This window comes from Chrysoperla carnea, chromosome 3 (assembly GCF_905475395.1).
Source record: "Chrysoperla carnea chromosome 3, inChrCarn1.1, whole genome shotgun sequence".
Classification (NCBI taxonomy): domain Eukaryota; kingdom Metazoa; phylum Arthropoda; class Insecta; order Neuroptera; family Chrysopidae; genus Chrysoperla; species Chrysoperla carnea.
The window spans coordinates 93,770,531-93,785,772 of record NC_058339.1 but is presented as its reverse complement, the minus strand read 5'-3'; the positions used below and the strand labels follow the sequence as shown (position 1 = coordinate 93,785,772).

The following is a 15,242-nucleotide window of genomic DNA, read 5'->3' as shown; positions in this document are numbered from 1 at the left end:
TAAAAGATAAAAAGAAAATGAATGGGAATGGGAATGGATTGGATTGGAGTGGTGGGCTGAGCTGGATATGTTAAAAATAATACAAACATTCATAGTTAAAGGTACGGTCAGACACGAAGGCAAACACTAAACGAAACATCGTTGTGACGTAATAATGTCAATTGAATAGTATACACTGTATATATTAATTAACATTATGACATTATACGATCTTTTACGAACATTTTTTTGTTGGACGTTTTCGTTTCCCTTTTGAGATGTTTTCAAAATCCCTATTGTCTATTCTCGTTGATTGTATGGTGTTCGGTTTCGTGTCTGGCCACAACTTTATATAAATAAAAATGATGATTTTATATTTTTATAAAGAGTATACAAATACAAATATAAATATACAAAAAAACAAATACATAATCAATAAATTTATTAATTATTAATTATTAATTATTAATTATTAATTATTAATTATTAATTATTAATTATTAATTATTAATAATTATGAACAAACAAAGTCAACTTATCTTATATAATATTACTCTAGCAAATGTTTTTCCAATAATTATTCATGCTAAAAATCTTTTCGGCGAGCTTTGAAGTTATTTATCCATCATTTTCGGTCGCCAAAAATTTGTCTAGATACCTTCATCTAATGTGTGATTGAGTGTCTGATAAAAAATTTAAAGCCAACGATTTTTCTGAGAGTCCTTTCATATTTTGATAGACAAGGTAATAATTTTAATTCGGTTATTTTGAATTTACACATTAAAATTCAAATTCAAAAATTACAATCACATTCTTTAATCAATAAGTAGTTAATACTAAAATAATACTAAAAGGTAAAAAATAAAATCTAAAAATAAATAATTAAATTATCACTTTTACAAAAACAAAAAATAAACTTTTAAATATTATTTTTATCATGATTTACAAAACTTTTATGTCTATGGATCCATAAGAATTTATTATTACGAAAATAGTCTTCTATTTCAATTAAACTACGATTCTTGGTTTCTGGCAAAACTAGATAAATAAATATGGCACCTAACAGTGAAGAACTACCAAATAATATAAAAATACCTGGAATTGTTAAAATCGTACGCACCCACGGGAAGAATTTAATAAATACAAATAAACCAATATTATTTATACTAAATATAAAACCACCAATTAAACCACGCGCTTTAGCTGGACTTAGTTCACTTATTAACGTACCAAACATCGGCATTATACCTACAGTGTTACCAGCCACGTAAATTATTAGCAAAAGAATTGTAATGCATACGTCAAACGAATTAAATGACTCCGAATTCGAACGAATTATTAAAAATAAACCTAACAAGAATGCACAAACACCCCCGCTAATTGAGGATATTAACGCTAACGGACGACGACCAATCACAGCAATTAAAAATATTGAGATTGTAGTACAAATCAATCGAATCACTGCTGTTAAAATCGCTATCGAAAAACTATCCATTTCAAAATTACCCATTTGTTTAACAATGACCACCGCATGAAATATTAATACGTAAGTGCCAGAGAAAATTTGTAAGAATGCAAAAACTATTAAAATGATTAATGGTTTCAATACATGAGGCTTAATTATGTGCGAGATGGTTTTGGAGCCATCTGTAGAACCTGTTGCAACCTTTTCATGATTATTGTTCTCATTCTGTTCATCGCTGATCTTGGTCATGAGCTGATGCAGTTCTTTGTGAGCCTACAAATAGGGCAAATAAATATACAAATTATACATATAGTCCCGACAAGTTTTAGGTGAAGTTTTGGGTACAACAAAACTACCTTTGTATGCGCAAAAAAGGAGATTTTGGAAAATAATGGGATTAATAATTAATATAATAGCAATGGCAGGAAAGAAAGCTTTCATTACCTTAAGATTGTTTTTCCTTAACCAATACAATGCCTTTGTTCCTTCAGCTATTCGTCCATTTCGTATTAGCCATGTTGGAGTGTCTGGTAGGAACATGAAAGATATAATCGTTAAAGTTGGTAAGATGGTACTTAATGCAGCCACCGTTCGCCAATGGAAGGATGAGCCCATGGCATACACTAATAAAACACCCAGCGCATAGCCTACAATTGGGGTAGTGGAGAAGATACCACGTAAATGTGGTTCTGACATTTCACCAATAATCACCTAAATCACCAAATTCAATTAAATTGTAAGTTAAAAGTTACAGCGCGTATCAGTAGGTAGGTTGTGGTAGTCGGTACCTGTGATGGAGCCGCAGCAAATCCAATTGATAATCCAGCTGTGAATCGTCCACATAACATCATTATTATATTCTGGGAAAACGCTATCAGAATCCAACCAACTATTAATGGCATCATAGATATTTGTACAGCACGCTTTCTACCAAATCGATCCATCACGAAGCCGCTTAAGAATGCACCAATTGGTGTGGCAGTCGAATGAATACTTGCTGTAAACAGAATAATCAAAATATATGAAATCGAAATGGGATAAGACGTGACGAGACCTTGAATATTTGATCTTCACATCGAATTCACTACTACAACATTTTTTCATGGAATCACCCATAGATGTTGTTAAGTAAAATGCGTAGTAGTGATGTTGATAAAAAACGGAAAATATTAATAAAGAGGGGAGGGAAGTACAAATAAAGTAAATAAGTAAACTTGTGATGGGCTTGCTACGTAATGCTTACTAAACACACAGTTCTAGTAATAAAAACGCTCACGCTAATGCTACATCATGTAATAATAATAAATGTAAACACATTGATTGATTGATAATATGATAATATGATAATTTTTATGTTCTTGACCTAAATTTAAATGTTTATGATGGTTACGTTGGTAGAATTGGATGTTTAAATTTAAAGATTTATCTTATTATCAAATTACTAGATCATCTTAATGTTTTATGATGTTTGATTATCATTATCATTATCATTATCATTGCCTTTTGTTTGTTTTTGTTTACAATATTTAAATTATCTGCACCTATCTACATTATATTTACAACCATACTACAGAGGTACATCTAGTGATGCTACGAATATTCGCATTCGCATTTTGTATTTTTCATTTTGTATCATTAATTACAAAATAACCCCAAATTTCACTAATAAGTATTTTACTCTCATATTTTTAGATTACTTTTTAATCCCTGTAAAATTTGAATGTTGGTGTGTCTCGAACCTCGCGAGATTCCGCTCCTGTGACTACCGTAACGCATGACTACCCTGTTGGAGAAATAATATATTAGGATTAATTCAAATAATCCATTAGAATTTGTGAGCGATTCATTTGAAAGTTAACATTTGCAAATGTAATAAATTGAACATTCGTTACATCACTAAAACACACTGTTTACAATATTTATGAATGAAATGCAAACCTAATGAAGGTTGTTTCTGATCCAATGCAAGCGTAGGTAGCTTATAACGTAGCTTAGTACTTGTAAGTAACGTACTTAAAGTTGATTTAATTTTAAGTATAAGAGGTCATATTTAAGTATGATTGTGTTGTGTTGTGTTGTATTCATGGACATAACATTCAAATATGACTTCAATTCAAGGTTCTACAACTTAAAACATAAATTAATGTAGTCTAGGGTCAAGAATTATTCAATCATTATCAAATATGCAAAAAAACTATGCACCAAATAAAAAAATTCAATTAAAACTTCTAATTGAAGTATTTCTGCTCATTTTCGTTTTCTTAAAGTTTTTAACTTCAAAATAGACCGAGATATGCGATTTTAAAATGGAATTTGTTTGCTCTTTCAATCAAATGAAAAAGTATCCATTTTGTAAACCATTAGAGATTGAACAAAAGTTTAAATGTACAAGTTATTACAGATAAAATATTTGAGAACATAATTTAATAAATAACTGATTAAAGTTCAATTGGATTTGGAGCTTTAGAACAAATTCGTATAAATAATAAATGATGGCCTAGAATTAATAGAAGTGATCTCTTTTTGAAATAAATGTAGAAGGATTTAGAAGATTTAAAGTGAAGAACATAAAAACTAAAAGAAATCAAATAATAATAATGATTGAAGAACATTTAAAAAAATAAATAAATTGTAATAAAAAACATTACAAGATTTTATAAAGATTACATTTTAAGAAGAATAAGAGATACTAGAAGCAAGTAATAAAATGTGTTGTAATAAATTATGTCTTCAAATAAATCTTGTATATGTTATTGCGTTTGTTCTTTATCCTGGGTCCTGAGTCCTGTATTCTACATTCAAGGATCCTTTATTTTATTTTATTTTTGATAATATTACATCAAATAAATACTTATACATTTGATAATAAATCTTAATGCAGTGTTATATAAGTGTAATATGAGTGTGTCATTCAGGAGCGTATCTTTGGTATCCGCAAGCAAGCTTTAAACTATAAACAAAATTTAAGGATTTAAAGTGGTTCGGCTGTCACATGACTAATCAACTAGGCAACTTGTATAACGTAAATGTAATAAAATGCTATAAAAATATCGTAAGAGCGTCAAAAATCAAAGTTTTTTTTATGTTTTCTTTTTGGAAATCGCCGTAAGGTAATGTTTTGTTTTGTTTTTTCCATAAACAGAATCTGTGATAAATTTTCTTCATGATGAAAACTTTTTTGAAGCTCATTCATCGATTTATTTTTGTACAATTACTATGTTAATAAGTACTGTGTTAAAAATAACAATCGGAAGGTCGACTGAAAGCCCACATTTGATTACAGACCTGGTGTATACTACTGATCAATAAATCAGTACACATATATTAGATTTTAAACAATTTAATAAAATAAATGATTGTAAAATACTTGTGAAGCTGATATAAATGTTGGTAACTTGTATTTTTATAATTGCAAATAATAAATTGTTGGATCAATTTAATTTTGACATGATATTGATTTAAAACATAAAATAATATTAATTATTTAGTCTATCAATTATATTTATTTGATTTATTAAAATAAGCTTTACATCATTTAGGATGATTCCATTAAAAAAGTGTTCCATGAATCGAAAAACAATATTACTGTTTTTTATGGTAAAAATACTTTACTATGGTGCCAACACCGCTATCCCATATAAGTTTTTTATAATGATTTTTTCCTTATTTAAATAAGTTTGTATAAAGATTTTAAAATATTTTTGACATAATTTCTGGATGCGATGAAAAAAAATTATCATAACATAATTATTTGCACGTACACTATGTATATGTATAGTGTTCACCATCATGTGGATTTAATCATTCAAAATAAAAGTTGGTACTTATGTAAAATCATATTATTTAGGATGCTGTACCAATATTATAGTTAATAATCATAAACTAATAATATAGAAGCTATTTATTGTCTGTTCTGATGATCACTACCTTGCTCATACATCCTTAATTAGTGCTACATAACGGTTTAATTTAAGACAACTAAAGTAATGATGGATTTCTACTAGAAATTTAAGCGTCATCATTCTTTCCTTATCATCTTTTGTAACTGAAAATTTGCCAATTTGTAAGACTATATATACCAATAAAAAAAGTTTCAAAATCATTTCATAACAGATATTAAGAGCCATCTTGCATGTAATATCTTCAACTGTTATATATTTTATGTATACCTAGATTAGTTGGGTGATTGTTTTTTATCTATTGAACCAATTCAGATAATAAAATGCAAATATTATATAAAATTATGTAAAAATATTAAATGATGGAAACAGCAGACGTAGCAGAGCTGCTTGTTATAAATTATGTTTACTTTTTAAATTGTCTTCATTGTAGAAGGTACCTACAGGGAGTAGGTACATGAATTTAAAGGGAGGACTATCAAATTTTAAATTATCGAGAGATTCAAAAATTAACAGGTATCAAATTATCGAAAGTCGACTATATTATGTATGACAGGAAGCATATGGTGCTTCATTTGACTAAAATTATCCAAACACAGGCAGTCCATCTTGAGGTTTAATTATATTATATAGAATGTTAATTATAACAACCACAGAAACCACCAACTAGCTACCAGACTATAATATTAAAACCACATTGGACCATACACATACAGGATGTACGTGAATAGGTGAGCAATAATCAACCATTGGGTGATGGGGTATCCTCAAACAACTATTTTGAGATTAAGAATATCAGTTCTAAAACGTTGTTACAATTCAGGTCTTCAGAGACCAGAAACTTTGTACATCGTGTTGACTTTTGACAAGGCAATAAATATTGACTTTTTTCTTTGTTTTTGTGATTTTGTTCTATCTTAAACAATTTGTAAAGTTAAGATTGATTATTGACAATTTGTTCCGTAACACTCTTTATAATATAATATTATCAATATTATGTATATGTAAATAATTTAAGATCATACTATATAATTATTATAATTTGAATTAAATTAGTTATTTAATAATTTCGTTAAATATTTAAAATATGTTTTAAATTTTTAACTTTATAAAAGAAGCTAACATTGATTAAGAAAACATTTACAAGATTTAAAAACAAAACTTGATAATCTTTACCAGAAAGTTTTTTTGAAATTTAGCTTTTTCATCAACTTGGAAGTAAATTAAGAAATAAATATTGGAAAATATGATTTTAAAATGAATAAATAAGTACAGAATTTTATATCAATTTAATACGAGTGCTTGTAATTTGTCTCATGTTAAGATGTTATAGTGTGTATTTCAGGTCTGATAATTATGTTTATACCGTTTTAGAAAAAGTTTCTTTATGTAATAAAAACAAAATTATTCCAAAAAAACCAGTAGTCTACTAAAGTATAAAACTTACAAACCTTACAAAAGCTAATTTAATTTTGAGGTACTGGTAAAGAAGGTTCCATCTGACACAGATTTTAATAACTTTCAGCTTTCATGCTTTCTTTTATTATTGCGCACAAAAGTCAAATAAAAAAAGTTTACTTGCGTAGCTAAAAAATATTTTACATATAAATTTTATATAAAAAATAAAATACAAAATGGAATCCATTACTACGTAGATACTGAATGACTATAAATATTATTAAACAGGTTCGGCTGTCACGTGATTAGTCAACTAGTAAGTAAATGTAAGAAAATGCTCTAAAAATATTGTAAAGTAGGCAATTTTTATGACGTGAATGTATTTAAAATGCTATAAAAATATCTAAAATATCATAAATTTAAATAATAAGTTTATTAGGCAAACATGTTTTAAAACATGTTCTCCGAATAATAATTTAAGAATTTTTGCTTTTTCCACCACTTTTCTACGAAATTTCTTTGTTGTTTGCTGTTTTTAACCACGGGTACAGGGTATGTACGAGCTGGTATAATAATATTTTTAGTATTCTTGTACACAGTTAGGTAATGCAATAGAATCTGTTCTCATGTTTGTGTCAAATAGTATTTTTAATAAATTTTCTTTGAATATAATAAAATAAATAAATAAAAAAATGTAAAATATTTGTATAAGCTTATTACGTTACATAAATGCGTTCAAACGTTCAAACGTTCATACGTTCATATGTTATAGAACGTTCATATGTATGAACGTATGAAGAGTGAGTGGTGTTGTTGATTCGTTAAGAACGTTCATATATCAAGTTATATCCTTAAATTGATCCTGTATTGACATTTTTATGCTTATTACATTTTTATATAAATTCCTTTCAACAAAATCTTAAAATATTCAAATATTATTCAAAGATCTTTATTTATTTTGTTACTTCCATCCCATCCATTATCATAAAACTTTCCTACCAAAAAAAACAAAATTCCCCAATGTATTTTGTAAAGGACATACAGAGTGGACCATTTTAATTTATTATGGCTAATAGATTGTTTTGCAATTAATCAATAACTTTAACAAAAGTTGTAGAATTTGGTGAGGAACAGAATGTTCTGACATCAGATTAAAGCTAACGATTTCTCTACCTTTTAGGATCAAAATTAATTATTATAATAAAGATATAAGCCATAATAAATTGAAATGGTGCACCGTGTATATTCAGGGTGATTATGTATGAGCACACGGTCTATAAATAGTAACTTATTTGGTTCATTTAATACATAAAGTTGGTTTGATATTCATGTGTGAACACACTCACATGAAAACGATTTCCTTACATTACAAACCTGGAGTTGGAATTGATCCAGTAAGTATTATTGATTGAAACATTCAAGTTTGTATTCAGTGTTAGAAGCACAAGTACAAGTACAAGTAAAAGGTACCTAATAACTTTGACTCAAGTACTAATTTGTTGAAAAACTTTCATCATTCCAATCAATTTCCTATCTAACTCACTACCAGTAATAGAAAGTCATTATCTTTATCCAGAAAATAGGAAATTATCAAAAAAATGGAAGGACACTATCTGCATTCAATTTGATTCTAGATCAATAAACTGCGCGCAAAAATTTTATTCGAGTCTTTTTCAGAGGGTACAGGAGCCTATGCCAGTAAGTGTGACAGCCCCACTTCTGCCGAAAAGTTCTATTTAACACTGTAATATCACTGATGCTACTAATGACATACCTAGCAATAGTTATTAAATTAACAAAACAGGTTAAGACTTATATAGCGATGAGCAGTGTGACAACAAACATAGCGTTTACAAGTGGGAAAAACAAGTAGCACTGCGACATTAGCAATGTAGTATAGGACTCAAGACTATACTGTAAAGTTGAACTTACTATGTACTAATGTAAGTGGCACTACTGTTATGATATCATATAGTAACGTAAATAACACCATAATTATGGATCTTACAGCAATATTATTTAGAGTATTATCAAATATCAGCATTGTAATAAACGCCATGCATTTCTTACTGTTTACCATTGCGAGCTTTTTTGAAAAAACTAGCAATTTCGTCTATAAAATATTCAAAAAATCATGTTATTAAACAGTGAATTAGAAAGTTATTGATCTGATATCTAACAGAAGTGTGTACATCACAAAGCTTTTTACATTATTAACTGTAGCTAGCTAATAGCTATCAGGATGTGTAACTGTAAATAACTGTAACTGTTCCATTAATGATGTAAGTGTCACGTACACACATTGATACACTGCACGTACATTACACGTATGACACATATATCTGTACACGTGCACACGTACACACGTGTACAGATATAGACAACCAACCATACAATCGGTTCAATGTAGGTAGGTTATCGGTTCAATATATATGTTACAAGCAAAATACATAATCTTAACAAACTTTATTTTACAATTTTATGAATTTTAATTTTCTATACCAATAAAAATTGCAATCAAATCAAGTTTGAATTTAAGTTAATATTTAAGTAAACATTGGTTTTATATAAACATTGGTTAATTTTAATAATAAAATAACAAGGTTTTTGGAAGGTTAAAAACTTTGATAGTAACATATATACATTTAGAAAGTACTTTACTATTAAGTGTAATCGGTCATTGTACAAATGAACTGTTAATTTAACAACTGTCAACTTACAAACAAACAAATGATTAGGTACCAATCGAACAAAATAGATATAGAACGAATCAAATTGGTCCAATATAGCCAAAATATCATGTGGAAAATTTATATTTTTCTTGTTAATCATATTAAAATTAATAAAATTCAAATTTCCGTTTCATTTATTATACTTGTATAAATTTATTTCTTACGAAGGAAGTGACAACATACATGAATAGAAACCATAGGTTCTCATATTCAAGCCGTCAGCACTCCCGTCAACCTTTCGGTAATCTTTACTCGCGTGATTTGAGCAAATTACGACTCGATATGAAACATAAATAAAACAGCTTTAAACAGTTCAATACTTTGGACTGTGGATTAAGTTCGATGCTCATTTCAATCTTAGTATAATCTCTGAACAATATTACTAAGTTTATAGAACTAAAAGATACAGAGAGTACCAGGGAGTGAGTAACCTAAGGTTGATGTACTTTTGTTGATATTTATTTGAGTTTGTTAGACTTTGATAGAATGACGTTAGTAAATTTTATATAAAATAGCTATCAGACTTAGTGTGACTCTACAACACTTTGGTTGATAAAGCCATTTTAAATCAAATGTCATTGACATTAGAACATCAGACATGACAGACAGTTGGTAGCCAGCCATACTTAAGTCTGTCTATGTTGATCTGGTCCTTCCTATTTGTAATCCTTGTCACATCTAAATCACAATCAATCTACTTTATTTATTTTATATATACAGGATGTTTAAATAACATGTACATAACTGGTAATTTTTTGATAAAAATTGTTAAGATTCTAAAATTAAACTTTTTAAACTTTTTGATGCATAACTAGCTATCTATTTTCTTTTATTTATTTATTAATTTCAAATAGGAGGGGGGAGGGGGAGCGCTAAGGTATAAGGTATTGTGTTCCTGGCGTGAGTTAAGCTCGCTACGCCACTGATAGTTGATAAAGTTTATTAATACCACGATACTGACAATATCTTTTTGAAAATTGAGTTCTAAAATCAAATTCTGAATTAAATAATTTAAACACCCTGTATAAATACTGTGTGTATGTCAATATTAATTATGTAATCAGGAAATGAAGTGAAGTGAGTGACTATATACAGTGATTATTGTATAGTGACTGTGATTGTATTATAGTGACTAACTAACTAATATTTAATTTATTATTAATATTATTATTTAAATTAAATTAAATTAGATTGCATTATTGTATTTAATTCACCCTCAAATAATTAATAACAGTGTAGGTAGGTACACTGTTATTAATAACTGCTAGCTACTTATTATCTATCTATTTATCTATTTATAGTATATCTATGATTTTAATCAAATTAGGTGGTAGGTACTGAATCAAGAACCCACTTATTAATTATATTATATTGGGAGTAATGAACTTCATTCATTTGTATTATACAGTGTGTCCTAAAAGTACCGCACGCTTTTGTTGCATCAGGTAGAAAATAAAATTCTAAAACGAAAAGTCCTTTTCCATTTTTTGATCCGATGGACGGATAACTAGCTATTAATTAAAATAGACAGGCAAACAAAATCAGAAATATTGTAACTAAAAATTAAAAACATTCGACTCTGACTAATTAATGATTTTTGGTAGATTAAAAATAAATCATTAAATAATTACCAATTTTTTTAAAATTTATTTTCAGGTAATTTTATACTTGAGAATGGTTTTTCTAAACTATAAATTCAAACGCCAGTGACGTCAACACATCGTTTTAGCAGAATGATGAATGGTTTGTCTAATTAGACGTAATTTTCCATAGAAACATGCTGTAAAATGACATTAAGCGTGATTCTGATTGGCTCACAGTTAGCTTCACCGTATGTAAAATGCGTCACTACCGATTTTTTTTTTTATTCAAAAATATAACTCTTATTTAGTAATAATTAACAACAAAATGGAATTATTAATTTAAAAAAAATTACTTAAACATACTTTAGATAAATTATTCTTCCATTTATTTATTTATATATGAATTTGTGATAAAAAAAAAAAAAGTTAATGCAAGTTATCTTTTAAATAAGTATCCATAAAATGATATTTTAATGAATTTGATTGAAATAAATCAAATTGGATTTATTTTTATGAACATTTATTGAAATAAATGAATATTTTAATGATTTACATCTACAAAATTAAATGGATAATATTTTAGTGGGTGGATGGATGGATGTAAATACAGGATATTATACACATACTTATAGATAGATAGGTACCTAAATAAATTTAATTTAGATCAGAATCAATAAAATCAAATTGGCAACTGACCTAATTTTATTGCCAAATTTAAAACTAAAATAATAACAAATGGTCATGTAATGCAAGATTTGGTTGTACCAGTCAGTCAGTCATTTGATATTTTATTTTAATTGAAACAAGTTATTATTTAAATTGATGGATGACTATGCCTACTTACTTAATAATGGGGCACTAAAGACTAAAGACATGTATAAATAAGGACCATCCATCAACTAAACAACCTAAATTTTAATTTTATACTTCACTATACACATTAAACTTATCACAATGGCTACAATTACGTTATGTTACGCTTCTTAAAGTAGTCCATACATGTACAAGCAACATTCATGACTTTAATATACTTTTATATTTGTATGATTTCTGGTAACTCATTTTAAACTAGATGGGAAATTGAGGGCTTGAACGTAACATCACCATTAGTACAAAAGCAATAGCTCCATTTCTTTCGACAATTCGCTAATAATCCTTCACTTGGATTTTTTAAGAAGAAAAACCTTTATTTTGCTAGGCTAATATGTAATAATTGACAAAATAATAAACTTACCAATCCATGAACCCATATTATCCGTTATGTTAAACAAAGTACTATTAGTACTTTCAGTTCCAGTTCCAGTTGTGGCTTCGAGTTGTTCTAATCGTTCCATTTCTAATTGTGGTAATAATATTGCTGAATAACCAATTGGTAATGCACATGATGTAATTGCTAATATTATTGATAATGTAATTAAACATTGTGCTGTAACACCACTAATAGATCCTGTTACATCTCCAGCACTCTTAGAACAACAACAATACTTTGGATGATCTATGTGTTCATCTAATGTGTTATTTGTACAATAATGTTGTTTTTGTAAATTTGTTGTATTGTTTGAATTTAATGGTATTGTTGTCTCATTATATTCATGATTACAATTCCTAAAAAATCACAAATTATTATTAAATATCTATAAATTTTATATTATACACATCACAGTGTCATATTTATACTCAAAACTATGATGAAATTTTAACTTTTTCAAATTAAATGAAACGCTAGTATACATTTTATATTACATAATTTTATTTAGGTTCTTTACTTAAATAACAAATTCAAGCTTTCGTTTTTTTTTTCGCAAAAGCGTTGATAATAGCATGCATCGTCTTAAGTTGTTTTAAATAAATACCTACTAGACTAGGTGATTGTGTAGGTCGTAAGAAGAGGACAACGATCATGTTGACAGATCATGGATAGATTTGTTAAAAAATAATAAATGACCTAGGTCAGATATTAATAAATTTATAATAGTCATTTAGGTATGTCATGTTGATGGTATATAAACTTGACCAATATATTTATTTATTTTAAAAAACAAGTTTAGTCACATTTTATTTGCAATACAAATCATATTTGTGGCTGTAACCCACTCTCTTATTATACAAAAACATTATTATTATTGATTTATTAATTTGTTTTACATAATTATTTATAATAAATATACATTTACATTCAAATAAATGAAATTAAAAGTAAATTTTATTGAAAAAACTAAGTAGTTAGAGTTTTTTTTCATTTTATGATAGAAATAATAATTATATTATTACAAGTAAAGATTAAAGGGATTTGTTATGAGAAGCAAAGATTCTATCTCTAGTTAGTTCTATTGAAAATGTTTTATTAAGTCATTACCAAAAAAAAAAAAAAAAAATTATAACTAAGAGAAATCAAACTATTTTGACTGGAAAATTAATGTGTTAGTTCTCAAAAATACTCCATATCTATACATATAAAATGCTTTGTTCTGAACTATTGATTGACTGACTGACTGACGAATCAACGCACAGCCTTAATCGCTGATCGTAGAAACCTGAAACTTTTAGGATGTGTTCTTTTAATGAAGTAAATATTCGATAAGAAAGGATTTGCCGATTTTAGTCCAATATAATTCAAATTTTGCAGAAACATTCATTGATCGAAAACATGTTTCGTATTTTATTGAAACTCATCGCTTAACGAGTTTAAAAAGGGGTAGAAAGTTATTTTGGGTATGATTTGCATCGAAGTTGATATCAGTGATTTTTGAATTAAATACTTAACTGATTTTAAATATTATTTCACTTATAGAAAGTTACATTATCAGCAAATATCATGAGCTAATTACTTTATTTTCAAAAAAATTAAGAGTTTCGTACTAAAAACTTAAAATCCATAAAATTATGAACAAAAGACACGGTAGTCTTTGTTTTTAAAGTTGAAATTGCCTAGCAAAGTGAGCGGGTTTTTTTAGTTGAGTACAGAATTTTTATTAAATCAACTAATATTTGTAAAATTAACTTTTTATACCTGATTTGAATCAAGTGATATTAAATATATCTCTTCATATACACGACAAGAAATATATAGCGTTTACTACAATGCTGGTATGGTATAGAGATAGATAAATATAGTAACTGTTAGCAAGTAGAAGTAATATTACAATATTGAAGAAGGCTATTAGTCAACAGTTCTCAATTCAAGTTATATTTTACATTATTTTAATAAAATAATAAATTTAAATTGAACTTACATTTTTAAAACGCACAATAAAATAAAATAAATCACTTATAATAATCAATCAATATTTGATTCGCGTTATGTTACACTGATTCTGATTGTTACTACTTATAATATTGAATTGATTGTCACCAATGTATAGATAGTGACTGTGACAGTGACCAGTAATAGTGCTGCTTGTAAGATAGCTATGATAGTGATTTAAGAACAAATACAAACACCAGTGATTTAATAAATATAATAATAATAATTGATCTTATAATACAAATATATTGTTTTAAGTTTTGTTCTTATTTGATCACAATGCTTGGCTGCGTGTTTGACTGCATTTAATAGTAAATAATTCTGTGAATCAATGAATATAATGGATGAATCACTTAGTGATGCCACGAATATTCGCATTCGCATTTGCGAATATTCACGTAATTTTTAACATTTGCATTTGTATTCCCAAAAAAACGATTCGAGTGTTTTGCGAATGTTTTTGACAAAAAATTATCATTATTTTGTATCATAAATTCCAAATAACCTAAAACTTCCCTTATATGTACTTTACTCAAATTTGAATCACTGTTAAATTGAAATGTTGGGCAATTAAAAAACAAACTGAATTTTGCTTTTAATGATTTGTTTTTAATGGGCTTATACGATGGACGAAGAATTATGAATGAAAAATTAAATGTACTAGCTCGACTCGTGAGGAATTCCACTCCTGTGGCCGCCGTAACCCATGGCTTCCTTGTACTTGCGACTAAAAAAACAAACGACAAACATTGCATTCGCGATTGTATAAAATTCAACATTCGACACATCACTAAAATGAATGTAATAAATAGAGAGATGTGTTATGTTGGTTGTGTTGTATTAAGTTTTTAAAAACAATAAATATCTATAATATTAACATTAACATTAACATATTAACATTAACATTTTAATATTCAATTAAACTTGACAATAACATTAACA

General features: G+C 27.5%; 1 protein-coding gene across 1 annotated transcript; it reads right to left on the bottom strand.

Moving 5' to 3' along the window:
• Positions 1–214: 214 nt before the first annotated feature.
• Positions 215–14,475, bottom strand: LOC123296373 (facilitated trehalose transporter Tret1-2 homolog). Its single transcript, XM_044877835.1, has 6 exons — positions 14,290–14,475; positions 12,291–12,661; positions 2,233–2,441; positions 1,889–2,155; positions 926–1,717; positions 215–325 (listed from the first exon to the last, which is right to left on the bottom strand). Coding segments are annotated over exons 1-6 (1,752 nt in total). The 5' UTR covers positions 14,292–14,475.
• Positions 14,476–15,242: the final 767 nt, after the last annotated feature.

Coding starts and splice junctions, on each gene's coding strand:
- LOC123296373 (XM_044877835.1), bottom strand. Junction 2,442..12,290: donor TAATATGGGTTCATGGATTG/GTAAGTTTATTA, acceptor TTCTGTTTACAG/CAAGTATTCATTCGACTGCC. Junction 326..925: donor TCCATAGACATAAAAGTTTT/GTAAATCATGAT, acceptor ATTTATATAAAG/TTGTGGCCAGACACGAAACC.